The 14,488-nt window shown below is 39.6% G+C and overlaps 2 protein-coding genes across 2 annotated transcripts; one reads left to right on the top strand and one right to left on the bottom strand.

Moving 5' to 3' along the window:
• Positions 1–304: 304 nt before the first annotated feature.
• Positions 305–6,847, bottom strand: LOC138599626 (tetraspanin-8-like). Its single transcript, XM_069671376.1, has 9 exons — positions 6,625–6,847; positions 5,799–5,864; positions 5,217–5,330; positions 5,044–5,118; positions 4,823–4,921; positions 3,576–3,662; positions 2,524–2,583; positions 2,223–2,306; positions 305–1,579 (listed from the first exon to the last, which is right to left on the bottom strand). Exons 1-9 carry the CDS (start codon positions 6,703–6,705, stop codon positions 1,475–1,477), a joined length of 771 nt encoding a protein of 256 aa, XP_069527477.1. The 5' UTR covers positions 6,706–6,847; the 3' UTR covers positions 305–1,474.
• An 893-nt stretch (positions 6,848–7,740) lies between these two features.
• LOC138599627 (ras-related protein Rab-19-like) lies at positions 7,741–14,121 on the top strand. Its single transcript, XM_069671378.1, has 4 exons — positions 7,741–8,581; positions 11,426–11,609; positions 12,455–12,558; positions 12,642–14,121. Exons 1-4 carry the CDS (start codon positions 8,387–8,389, stop codon positions 12,825–12,827), a joined length of 669 nt encoding a protein of 222 aa, XP_069527479.1. The 5' UTR covers positions 7,741–8,386; the 3' UTR covers positions 12,828–14,121.
• Positions 14,122–14,488: the final 367 nt, after the last annotated feature.

Raw genomic sequence — 14,488 nt, forward strand, 5'->3', positions numbered from 1 at the left:
TAAGTGTACGCTGTATTTATTCACATTGATGTCATAAACCCCTTACCCTCGCCACTATGTCTTGTTCTGCACAATGCCCGTATATCTAGTACACCTAAGTACAGTTTAAAGTTACTTGTACTATACTAGAGTATTTTAATTTCCCAGATATATTATAACTCCACTACATCTCGGGATGAAAATATTGTAGTTTTATTTCCACGATATATATAAGCTAAAAAATATTTCCATAAGAAATATAGTGGAGGTGAAAAAAAAAAGAAGTCAGTAGCACAAATCTACAACCAGAAATGATTTCAAGATGTCAAAGGAACAAGAATCACATGTTTTATTCCTGCTATTTACAAAATATTACATACTTTCATTCCATAAATAAATTAAAAAACTGTGTATGACAGAAATAAAAATACCATACATTTGCAATAACATACTGTATTTTAGGCATTAATGGTTAAAGTGCACAGGTAGACATTGGATCTGCTGTTTCATGACATTTGGAGACATTTGAACCTCAGGCTACTCATGCATACGTGATGTTGCATAAAGGCGTCTTTGGTCGGAGTGGCATCAGTGGGGACGTGACAGTCCATGCACGATAATAGGTGACACATTTTCCTACAAGAGCCTCTCACAACCTGTCTGCAGCGGCCTTGTCAATATACTCCCAAACCTTAAAATCAATGAAAGATGAAGGATTTACTGCATGTCTACTGAATGTGCAACCATACCGAGTCTTCTCTCCTCCCATTGGACATAACAACATGTCTTACTATCTAAATGTGCTTAAAGGAAACAGAACAGCGTGATAAACTTTCACATGTGCTTAACAAGGCATCAAGACATTCTGGTGTCTCAATGAGAGCTGTGGCTCATTCCAAGAAAATACATCCCTTAATAATAATATAAAGATTACATTTCAATCGAAGCACTTTGTAAACACTGTTTAAGAAAGGTGCTACATACAGGTTATTAAGTTTATTATATTTCAAAGATTATTGGTTGCTCTAATGCTGGAAAACCAATGAGTGAGCTTAAGACGAGCACAAGCCTTTAAATATATTTAGAATAAGTTGGTCCAGTTGAAAAGTGTTAAATTAAACCCATTAATTAATTAACTTCCTGCTATATTTGTTAATTTTCAGCTTGGTAAGATATAATCATTTTTAGATATATGACAAAAGCATGTGAAAACGTAATGATTGTTAAATCATTATTTTTTCTTTCAAATTGCATTGTTTTTACAGCAGTAAGGCAAAACAAGACTCATTTGAAATTGATCTATGCATGTAGATTAATTCTCAATATCGGTTACATGCAATAATATGTGGTAATAGAAAATTATTACGTTAACATATGTTGCTATAGCACAAAATAGCCAGGTTATGGTATACAGCATAATTTGTTTACATGTGCAAATTCAAACAAGGTTTTCTTGCTAGTAACTTGGACGAGTGTATCAAAACGTAGGAGGTGACTAGAAGGCACCAGGAACATATCTGTTTGATTGGAGGAGAGCCATGAACTCCTGTTTCCGTCTGATCTGGCCCATCAGCTTGATGCTCATGACGAGTAAAACCACCTGGAAAGGGAAGCAAAAGAGTTAGCTCATATTGTATTGTGGTGTTCCTCAAGGCTGAGAGCTGGGTTCACATGGTTTTCTGCTAACAAAGGATAAAACCTGACCACCAAAGTCTACTTTTTAAAAAAAGGACATTTACTGCATGTTACTGCCGCTGTTGGCTCGGACACCAAATATTGATCACTGCCTGAATTTGATAGTTAAACATGTTAAAAGTTTCCACCCGAACGAGCTGGAACTTTTAGTTCCAGGAACTACGCTTCCAAAAAAATGTACCTTCCACCTGCTGTTGTCTGTGTTTCTACTGCAGAAGTAACTCGACTGAAGTGCCAAAGCACAATGAACAAAAAACAACTTATTGGTTAGTGACAGCAGAGCCAATCAGAAATGTTCAACTCTGTAAGTCCCACCCAGAAATCCTGTATTTTTGGAAAGTACTCCTCTATGGAGCAGGGTGGTAAAATAATGTTCTTGGACCTAAATTTAGACCCTGGTCCTTGCAGTGAAAAAGTTCTTTCAAAGGTTCCTAGTACCTGGAGATAGTTACTGCAGTGGAAACGCAGGTTAAGGTGGAATTAGTGTCCAAATTAATAGCTGTGTTAAGTCCTACCAAACACTTAATGTATAAAAAAAACATACATACCCAAAAAACTGCACTTCCAAATTGTATACCCATCGCCAATGAGAATGCAAGCTTCAGTTCAGAAACATAAATTGGAAGGCAAGGCTGTGGAGAAGAGTGCAGGTCATGTTAAATGTGCTGGTAAGGGAATGGAAACTTATGTACATTACGTACAGTGTACAAAATATCTGTTTTCTAATATGGGAGTTAGCAAGCAGATACTACTTCATGATGAGGTGTGCCACAAATGTGAAGGTACAACCTTTCACTAGACCAACAAGCCTACAAAATCATTGTACTAAACAATCTGAAGGTCTTTTACCTCTTGATAAACATACTGGTTCTTTGGAGCCCCGAGTGTGGCGCTGCCCCGTAGTCGGATCTGGTGAGGAGTAAAATGTCCCATCACAATACAGGACGTAAAAAAAGAGGATCACTAAATAGTCATCAATGTCATTAGGGGGAAATTTAGATATTTCACATTTTAGTCCAGAAAACTAAAATAGGTTTTTCTTTCTGATGCCCTCTGAGAAAAGTCCCACAAACCAAACCTTATGATTTTGAGCTTATGGTTCCATCTAGAGGTGATAACCTGTTACTGAAAAGACACGCATCTGGGATTTTTACAATGACCCAAAGCACCTTGGATATCAAGAGTGCAGACAGTGTCTCCCATTGTCTCTTGCTGAGTGTGATGCTGTGAATTTCAGCTTGAATGGACCTTTTATGGATATATCAACTAATTAGGAATTTGATCATATATTTTTCATTTTGGATGATTTTTACACATTGTCTTGATCATGTGTTTATTTATATAATAAGATTTAATGTAATTTTCTTGATTTATAAAGTTTGATTTTATGTGGCTATTTTAATGTTATATAACTTTTAACTCACTACCGATTTAGAGGTAATTAGAAAGTAAAATTAGAACAGTGTTATCCTCAGACAAATATTAATGTCATTATGGAGGAGATGACATTGCATAAATTGTCTTGAATTTATTTAAATGTTTCCAAATAACCTGATGTAGTTTCTGTCCATCATAGATTGTGTAGTGTCCATATTTGATTATGGGTTGTGCCTCTCTGATTGGTTGAATGCTTACAGCCTGTGGGACTGATTGCCTGACAGCTCGTTATCCCTGATTGTCCTCACCTGGGGAGGTGAAGGATCCAACTTGAATATGCTGTGCTCCTTAGCTTTAACCGGTGAAGCTATTTCTAATACAGTTTATTGCAGTTAAAGGACAGAATGCTGACGTTTTCTCCAGTAAAAAAGTTGACCAATATACTATGTGCGGCTTCAGGCCCGGAAAAATGAATGAGTCATGTTCGCTGCTTTTGCTCTGTGTATTCGAAAAGAGATACTCACGCATTTTCCAGGATATTGACAGTTACAGGAGGGAGGGATGGAAGATCCCCAGTCTTTGTAGCCTTCAATAAGACCACAGCACTCAAACTGGAGGGGATAAACACACACAGAGGACAGATAAATAGAACATCCAAAACCAATAAAGCCCTACTAAACCCATTACACAATATAACACAATCAGCGCATAAACATATCTGCACACATGAATGATCGACATTTTTTTGTATTATTCTGTGAAAAGTTACAAAATGATTCAGCAGTGTACGTTAATACCTCTTTAAGAAGGGACACGCTTGCTTGTCTGGCCACGCCCCAAAGACTACATATACTGCAGGTGTGGCTTCATTCATGTTTGATTGCCACCTGAGAGTTGTGTGTGCTTTGTGTTTCTGTGTGTTTGGGGACAACTTTACAACAAGAACCCACCAAATCTTGTCTCCGAGAGCCCCCCTCAATAAACAACTGCTAAGCTAGTTTTATTATCAGGCTGAGCTAATCATACTATGCTAACAAGGAAACCAGCAAGTATGGCAAGCCAGCTGGGGACAGCCCTGTGTGGTCGTGATGCCATTAAGAGTGCAGCTTGTGATACGGAGGTTTTCAAACTTGACGTGCGCCTCCCCAAGGGGGACGTTCTGAGTCATAACTCAATCAAATCTGAGACATGATCCATCTATTTTTAGATTGGGTTTGACCTACACTTTCTGAGAATACCAACAAATACATGACGAAACCCATTCAGACGTCATGGAAAACTCCAGAACTTGCCTGAGATTCTTGATGTTTTCAAGTTTTCCTCTATATCAGTTATCCAGTGATGGTTGTCTGTACATTCAAAGGTTTAACGAACACAGCAGCTGCTTATAGCTGATTCAGCATATTAATATTAGTGCCAATTTACAAAAATGGTAACAAAAGGCCTAAAAAACATGGCCAAATCATACTTCCTGTTTACTTGCACCAAAGCATCTTGGGAACATGAAAGCAGCCTTACCCCCAAAACTTACATACTTATACTAATAAGACAAAGTGACTAAAGTCTTCACTACTTTCATGTTATTATTTTGTGACATCAGTCATAAAGGAACAAAAGAGAAGAGAAATTAATTAAAGGATTCAAAAATAATAAAAATATGTTGTTTTAATTGGGGATGGATTACGTGATTTCCCCTGCACTAGATCATACTGACGCTTTTATGTCATATTATTGGAGATATATATTGAAAAACAGAAAAAAAGCAGCTTACCTCTTCTTGAATGCTGTACAGCAGCGTCCTGTTGGCTTTGCTGGTTCCACTCAGCGGCATCATGGACAGCAGCTTTGCCTCCTCGCGGGCCACACGTTTCTGAGGAGGCCGACAAATCACATTCTTCTTTGAATATGAATACATATTTCCGCTTTTTAATTGCTGCGTGTTATTAAGGATCACATGAAATATTGTAAACAAGGACTTTTAAAGTACTTTACCTCGTACACATCCTGGTAACTTAGCGCTGTTCTTACAATTATTGTTTGACTGGCTGCTGCCATCCCGGCTGCATACTGCACACACACCAAAGGAAATAAAGATGTACATCATTCAGAAGAAGAAACACTTTGAACATTAACTCTATTATAATAGAGTTAAAGCAGGTTTTTACCAGAATCAAACACCATCTTTTTCCTTTACAGGCTCCAAACACACCGAGCACTGAGAGCAGCAGGCAGCCGATCTCCATGACGTACATGATCACTACAGAAGCGTTGGACACCAGCTGAGGACAGAAAAAACGTTAAAACTGATATATTGACCCTGACAAACAGTTGTTGTTTTCTGGACTAAAATATTCCCTTCCAATTAATATTCATATTATTTTGTTGCCACAGCTGCATTTCAGCGATAGCAGGGCTACAAAAGCGGTCAAAGGTCAGGGTCAGCCACAGAGCGGTACCCTATAGCGCCTGAAGATAATTCACTGTCCTGCACAAGGACGCTTTAACTGGCAGATGGTTGCCAACACGAGGGCTTGAACTCGGATCTTGCAGAGAAAAGACAATATAAAAAAGTGCTGCTGTGGTGTGTTCAGGCGATATTGATGGAAGTCATGCATTAATAATTCCTGTTATTTCAATATGCCAGCAACTCTTTTGCTCATTTAAAACCTCACAAAACAAGGACTAGTTCTGCTTCCAGCGCTGTTTTCTTTTTATCTGGTTGGAGAAGAAAATGATGTCAGTCTTACTTTGCCGGTTTGGATGAGGTCTCTATGCCAAGCTACTGTCATGGTCAACATGAAGAAGCACAGCGCCTTTTGGAGAAAAGAACATGAAAAACATTAAGTTTGCAAACTACTACAAGACATGGAAAGTGTTTAGAGGAATACAGACAATGCATTCAGTAGATATTGTTGGCTTACAATGAAATTGAGTCTAAAAATGGTATCTAATCTGTCAAATTTAAAGCAAATCTCACGTAAATTGTTCAGATTTGATCTTTCCTTGCAGAACTCATCCTCTTAAGAGAAGCAGGGTAGTTCATTTAAGGGCTAAAGCTATCCCGGATTAGCCTACAACTGGAATAATACCCTTTTTTAGGACAGTAATAGCAGCCAAAACGAAAGCTTTTACGGCAAATTACTTCCAGCTAAGAAACACAAACACATTTTAAACATCACAAAAACATAATCTTTAGGGGAAAGGAGGGAGGAAAAATGATTGTTGTCCTTTATGCAAATCTGATTTATGTCCATCACTTAAGAGTGTTTTTGATTTCGCTAGCAGTGATTTTTGTCCCATCATTTTTGAGCATTAAACCTCAAAACATCATGGTATAAAATGCACTGCAGCAGCCACAATGTATATATTTTTAAAGGGAGGGGATTCTGCAGCATGTTAGTATGAGAGACAGACAGACATAGCCTACAACACGAGGTTTATTTGTGTTAATAATAAATGATGATTTTTTTAACCTAAATAATCAGTCAGCCTAACAGGAAACATGGCCTTTAAAATGCAAACAAACAGGCCTCTTGGCTGAAATTCCATTCAAAAGCAGGAAAATTCACCTACCATATGAACAGCATTTGCAAAAATAAACGGCCTCTTCAGGCTCGTTTTGTCCGCCACCACGACCACCGCGCTCCGCTGCATGCTGCCGCTTCTATTCCGAGCTTCAATACGATCTGTTACATACAGAAAATATAAAGGCTGCAGAGCTGTGATACTATGTAACAGTAACGGAATCTATCTGTGCATCTATCTATCCGCACAGGACGTCACTGTGATGTGCTGGGTGAGGATACTCTGTGCTGCTTTCAAATGCGCTCGGATATATCGGACTCAAGAGGATTAGCGTACGGAATGATGTTCTACCAAGATTAAAGGAGTGCAATTACGTGTTATTGGTGAAAAAATGGTTTTGGGCATTATACTAAGGATATAGCAATGCTTCCAGACGGTCTTAGGTTGGGGGTTTTTGTGTGTGTGGGGGGGGGTATTTTTTAAAATAGTTTTTCGTGAGAATTTTACTTTTAAGAGTACAGTAGGGTAAAAACAGCCCAATCTTAAGATATTGGTTCTAAAAATACTTGACCCAATAGTAAAATGTGTGTTACAAATCTATATAAAAAGTAAGAGGATGACCTCAATCTCCTAATAGGCCTACAGCTCCTAATATGAAGCGGATGTTAATGCAGCCTGTCTCATTTAATGCAGTTTGAACTATATTACACATTTGTAACTAAGGCTTATTTTTGCTCTTAAAGGGATAGTTCAGATTTTTTTATCTACTGTACGTAGTACACCTAGTATTGATAACAGTCTGCATGGTCCCTGTTGGGGGAAGCCACCTGGAGTTCCTACATGGAAGCTAAGCTAAGCTAATATACTACTCTCCAGGCTCTACTATACTATACTTCAGTAAATGCACCTATTTAATGCTGATTTAAGGCTATACCACACATTTTGGGATGTTGACCAGAATTTGAAATAATGATCTGTGAGTCTCACTGACATTGTTGCAGTGACTACATTTCCCATAATCCCACAGCAACAATGGGGCTGGGCTGCTTTCCCAGAACAGGTAGGGCAGGTTTCTATTGTTTCTGCAGGTGCGAGAGAGGAAGAGAGGCGGGAGGCTGTGAGAACAGGAAAAACTGACAGAAAGACAGAGATCTGACACACACGTGTGTTCAGTGTGAGTGCGTGAAACAACAGCAGGTGGATTGGACAGGAACCTGGATTACAAAAGTCTGTTTTATCCAACAAGTAGCTCCTTATTTTGCTCTGACAGACGGCACAGGAGGAGTGTGGGAGGACAAAAAGGATGGGATGTGTGTTCAGGCTCTGTTTTGCTTTGGGCCATGAAGTGGGTCAACACCTGAGAAGGAGCTGAAAGGAGCAGCGAGACAGACAGCTTTTTGTCCTCCGGGAAGAACACAAGACGAGAGAGAGAGAGAGAGAGGCTGATCAGGCTGGAGAAGGAGAGAATGCAAAACATATTTTGAATAAAGTGAGCTTTTATTTTGAAAATGGACTGTCAGGTGCTTTCTAATCTTTGAGCAGCATCATTTTACATATGTCCTACAAACTGGTTTTGCAGGATACAAGTGAATATATTTTTCCAAAAGGAGAAACAGTGGAGCTACATCTTGGTTTTGGGGTCCATCTGGATACATTTTTCAACATAAAAGCATGTGTTTAGCTTGATTTATTTAAAGATAACCCAGCATCTCTTGATCTCAACACACAAACTGGTCTGTAGTACAAGGTGGCATTTCCTCCATCTTCTCACACATCCTCTAGGACTCTAGAATAGGACCCACGCTCCACCATGCAGGCCACAGGACCCGAGCACGATGACTCTTTCGATTTCCTGTTTAAGATCATCCTGATCGGAGAGTCGAACGTGGGGAAGACCTGCGTGGTTCAGAACTTCAAGTCAGGGATTTTCTCCGAGAGACAGCAGAACACCATCGGGGTGGATTTCAGCGTGCGGACGCTGGATATAGAGGGGAAGAAAGTCAAGGTTGGTACTGTTTATGGTGTGTTTAAGTGGAGGAAGAAGTACATCCAAACATAACATCTGTGCAACCAGCTGTAGTGGGGACTTTCAAAATATAAGTAAAGGTTGTAGAGTAGATAAAAACAGCTTGAACAAGACTGTTATGATTCACAGAGCGAAAATTTACTTTGAAAAATGGGCCTAGAAGGATTTGAAGTAAAAGGAATATAAGGTGTTAATTTTGCACATCTTCAGGCCTTGAAAATAATCTGAATTTACTGCTTTTTAAGGGCTAAAACGGATATAAGAAATGACGACATTATCTGACAAATATGATGATGTAGTCATGCATAATTCTAAGCCATATGGTCCCTAGTATAACATCCTACTTTAGTCCTTTATGGCCACAAAAATAAGACACTAAAGTTGCATTCAATGTGGTGATAAAAGGGCTTCAAAAGTCTTGAATCTAACCTTGCAGAAACGTTGATTCTGCTCCTGTTACGCTGGCTAAATACCCTGATCCTTATCATGGGTGTTGTGGAGTCAGCTGGCTCTGACAGTGACAGCCTGCACAGCACGGTGACATGCTAACAGGCCTTATGGTCAGAATATATAATGAAAAGTATAGTAATGCCAGAGACACAAAAGGGGCAGCTGTGATGGACTTCACTAGGTTTTTCGGGGGTAAATAACACCACAGTGCGAGGAGTCATTTGGTTACAGTGTCGGTTAGACTCGATCAAAAAAAAACAAGTCAAACCAGCCGCTCACATGCAGGACCTGTCCGTCAGGTTTCTCTGCTAGTTGGAGCTTTTGTGCGGCCCAAAATAAAACCTGGAATGACTTCTCGGTGCTGGCCTGAACATGGAAAAGGAACTAAATGATTGAAGTGAGACTGATTAGTTCCGCGTGCATCAAAAGTCAGAGTTTTTGTGCTCTAAAAACCTCCATGCCACTTATAATAGAGTCAGTTATGGTTTAAGGGTGCCCTGAAAGGTCAAATATATTTCATTTATGTCAAACCATTTCAGGGTTTGTCTTATTTGTTACAGCCAGGGGGGGAGGTACGTTGTGTGGCTCAACATAAACACACAAACACACCTTCACTAACTGTATTCTTCCGTGGGCGAGCCAGTTCTGATGACTGCAGGGTAAAACTTCATGGTATGCTCATGTATCAACAAACAGGTCATCAACTATTTCAAGAGGAACTATTTTATCTGTACGCCAGAGATCCTTAATGATTATAAGGAGAATACAACATCAAAGGTAACCAGTGTAATTAATGTAATGATAGCCTACAGATTCATTTAAATGTGGTCGTTTTAGAGTTAGTAGAATATATGAGGTTGTAAAAGGAAGACAATTATTGAATTCTTTTGGAGTTTAAGGGTTCAAATGAGTCCAAACACTGACAGCTCCTTTTGTGTGTTTCCCTCAACCACCAACTAGCGCTTCAGGCCTGAGGCTACATGAAACTGAGGAACCTGATCCTCAGTACATTTCACTTTCGTGCGACTGCATCTTTGGGGAGAAAGTTGTACTGTTTTTTTAGTAACATTGAGTAAGAACTTAGGGCCAATTTCTTTGACTTTGATTGCTGTTAAAGATATTAACTACTACTAAAACAGCAGTAGGCCTGCATATACACTGTTAAAAACAATTTGTCATGGTATAAACATTGTCAGTTTAACTGGAAGTAAGCGTAAATGTTGTGACAAGTACGTTTTCCAGCATACAAAAATGATAAAAGTTAAAGTTAAATGATTAAAGTGAAGAATGTGAGTCCAAAGGATATACAGATGACGATATAACTTCTGGGGAGTAACGGCGAACATTTCGGGTATTCCGATTTAGCCAGCGTCTAGCGAGAAGGACTTCCAGCCAAGACTAACTTCTCAATGTGCTGGATTGTTTACAGTCCAGTTAGCAACTTGAGAAGCGACCTTGTTCAGATCAAAAGTGAAGCAAATTTCAGATGGATTGAAAATTTCTGGTGCATTCGAGAGCGGGAAATCTAAACGCTGAACAGCTTTCGTGACAAAGCAAATTGATTTGTCTCAAGTAAAATTTTTGATCTAAAGGGGATTGTTAGGCATTAGCATACAGATATTTGTTTATAGGGATTAATAAGAAGCTAAATCAATGTCAGATGACCGTTGATGGGAGCCAGGATTGCATTATGTTCAGCCTGCTTGTACTCTTCACACAGACTGTATTCCTTAAATACGCCGCAGCCTGCTGATACGTGATTGGTCAATACTACTTGGACTGCAAACAAACGGAAACTAGAATATTTCCCATACTAAAACCTGGTACAGATTCTATATAAAAAGGAAATTAAGATTAATATTATGATAAAGTTGACCCAAATATAAATATATAATAAAGTTACCTGTACATGAAGTGGTTACATAGAGCAGTGGCCTCACAACAAGAAGGTCCCTGGTAAGCATTAGCATCCGGGTTAAATCACAGCTGTGTCACATGACTCCAGCTTTTTCTTTAACTTGTACAATATTATATTTACAAGTTTAAAGATATTCGCTTTTATTTCCTTTATACATGTAAGAAAATATATTTAATTTTTTGTCTGGTGCTTAATAAGATAGCAAAAGTAGGCATGGCTCAAAGCATCAATACAAACACATAGCTTGAGTTTGTGAGTGAGCTTTGGTTGCTATGACAGCTGTTACCACGTTAACAGTCTGTCAGACACTCGGGGAGTTCCCTGCCCAGGGACACCAACAAGTCTGAGACACTGAACTGTCATACTCATTTTATTATGTACATATAAGCCATAGCTCATTAATGTGTATTGTATTCATTTAGCTGAGACTTTATTGTTGTCTCTGTGTGTATCAGATGCAGGTGTGGGACACGGCAGGTCAGGAGAGGTTTCGTACCATCACCCAGAGCTACTACCGCAGTGCCCACGGCGCCATCATCGCCTATGACATCACACGACGCTCGACCTTTGACTCCGTGGATCACTGGATCAAAGAGGTGGAGATCTACGGAGCGACTAATGTAGTGCTGGTTCTGATAGGTGAGTGTGGGTGTGGCTGATACAGTATATTGGGTTCCCTGAGGGCTGGTAAAGGTGATAATATAAAATCTAGCGTGCCTTACAAGGCCTTTAAGTGCTTTTATTAACAATGTTGGAATTTTTTCCGCATGCTTTCACTTCTCAGCAATCACAGCTCTTTTTAACCTTTTGTACCCTTGGTAGGGTTATAATAGTTAGCTAACTATACACATTAACTATTTTATGTTGGTTGGCCCAAACGTTTTCCATTAGAAGAAACAGACTGCAAATTTAGAGACGATGCCAATTTAAAAACGCATACAAAAAGAAATGCAACAACGGAAAAGAATACAGAAACTATGCAAAGTCAAAGAAAATGGTCTTTGCTGCCGAACCAGTCATGACTGCTGTGCAAAAACACAACTTAATAACATGGGCAAAGAAATCACACAACTTTTTGTTGAGAAACGACTCCTGATCAACAGATAGCTTTGCTAAATTAACCACTGCTGAAAGTAGCTTCTGTTAGCTACCTGGCATTTGTACGGTCTCTCAATTAGCCATGCTTAGAGCCAGACACTGGGCAGAGTCAGCTTATAGTACCACTAGCTGTAGGGCTATCTTTGATCTGTAGGTAGCTGAAGGAACACTTGGCTCTTGCTCTTAGCTGTTGCACTGAACGCCCCTAAAGGCTTGGAGCACTTCCTTTGTGATGACTGCATCAGCAGCGTTTTCTTTTTCATCATTTCTGTATTTGCCGTTTGGCCCATTAAAGCGCAATTGCCCTTGTTGGCCACCGTAGAGTTTGCCAGACTCTGATGGGTATTTAAGGCCAGCTATTGTCCCCCATGATTGTCTCCTTCTAGGTAACAAATGTGACCTGGAGGACGAACGTCAGGTTCCGTTCCAGGAAGCCTGCAGTCTTTCAAAGGAGAGAGGCATCCTAGCTGCTTTAGAAACATCCGCAAAGGTAAAGACTCTACCTGTTATTATACACAGAAACATCTTGAAGCTGTTAAAATGTATATGAAAATTATTTTTCTGTGTGTCCAGGAGAGTCAGAACGTGGAAGAAGCCTTCATGATGATGGCCAGAGAGCTGCTGGTTCGAAACGGCCTCAATGTCCAGGGGGACTTGGGGAGCATCAACACACCCCCAGTTCTGCTTCGGTCAAACTCCAGGCCGGTAAACGGTATGGTCGCTGCCTACACACCACCGGAGAAGAAGGACTGCTGCTGATTCAAAGGAGGAAGAAGAAACGTGACTAATGTTGGATAGTGAGAGTTGACATTGGAGGAAAAGCATCGGAGGTTCCAAAGAAGGCCTCGAGATTTAGGAGTCGTTGACGTGAGGAACTGTTGGAAAGTATTGAAAATGAAGTGTACTTTTCTGTGAAGAGGGCACGCTACGAGGACAAGGAAGTCAAACCAGGTGTGTCTGTTGATGTGGAAGTAAGATACAATGGTGACAAGTGAGCAGTGTTGGGTAAAATTAATTAGCCAGTCTGATTTGTGTCACCTACACTGTACAAAATCCTGCTGGAATTTTACTGTTTAACTTTTTGCACTGTCACAAGAACTCTTAAGTGAATCTATAATAAAACTAAGGCAACAAATTATGTTAAGTTTGGAAAAAAATGCTTCAATCTGCCGATAAAACGTTTAAAACGCTAAGACGGACTCATGTAGTGCTTAAGACTCTGAGTATTTCACCCAAGTGACCTCTTGCGGTGCCTCAATGATGAGCTGTGATCCTCTGCTGCTGCTGCTGCTGCACTCTGGATTAAAATGTCCTGGATTATCTGCTACAAGACTGTGAATGCTTGTTTCACTTCCTGTTGTCAAAGTAAGGTCCAAAAAAAGATGTCTTATATTGTCATGAACGTCTTTAATAGGCTGTGAATGTGTTCAGAATTAGATTCTTTCATTTTAAAGCAGGCTAAAGTCTGCCTCGAGGACTAAAGGGAAAAGTGGCCCGGACCACCTCATTGTGAACACTAGAGGGCAGTGTGCTGCCATAAATGAGCTCTAAACATCTGTGCCAGCACTAAGAAACAATTAACTGAGTTTACAGGCAAGCTAGTAAACAGGAAATCACCTTTGCCAACACAACAGACTGTCTTTATGTCTCATTTTAACTGGGCAGGTTAAATTTAGACACCACCCTGGGAGTCATGTAGCTGCACTGATTGTTACTGTCTAACACTGGTGCAGTGAATCTGTCCATCACCCACAATCTCAATATTCTTAATGTCCTTTAGTGTGACAAAGCAAAAAATATTCTGACTCTGAATTAATTCTGTTCATCTTTTGCTATCTACTTACTGTGTGTTGGTCTCCAGCCCTCGAGGTGGCGATGGTTGACAATAAGTGAAGATTGTCTGTCCTGCACTTGGATTCTAAAAGAATAAAACACCATTGACCGAAGTCAGTTTCTTTGCTTGTTGTATCAAGTATATTTTGTCTGCCGAATCATAGCCTTACAGCAATTAAAGGAGTGACTTACGAGATGTGATACCAAACCCAAAAACATCCTAAAGTCTATGTTAAGATTTAATATCAGGCCATTTAGTATAATGAGGCATGTTAACAAACAAATGCATGAGCAGGACTCACCCTGTTGGGTTTTGTCTTACCCTGAAGGGGTACGATAACAACCTGCTCTCTGTGCATTATCCTGCTTATTGCATGGCTATTTCCTAATGAAGTAAATTAATTAACAACAAATATTGATTTGGAAATTATTTATTTAAAAATAACTTTATTTCTATGTTCTGTTTCAAAAAAGTCTCTTAAACTCACGGTGAGAGCTGCGTCCATAGCAACGGTTAACTCTAGCCTCCTTAAAATGAGCTAAGCTAGCTGTTATTAATCACATTAAATGGAAACATTTCCACTGTA

This window comes from Semicossyphus pulcher, unplaced genomic scaffold, assembly GCF_022749685.1.
Source record: "Semicossyphus pulcher isolate SPU_LCO1_2020_fin unplaced genomic scaffold, fSemPul1.0.p SCAF_20, whole genome shotgun sequence".
Taxonomy (NCBI): Eukaryota; Metazoa; Chordata; class Actinopteri; order Labriformes; family Labridae; genus Semicossyphus; species Semicossyphus pulcher.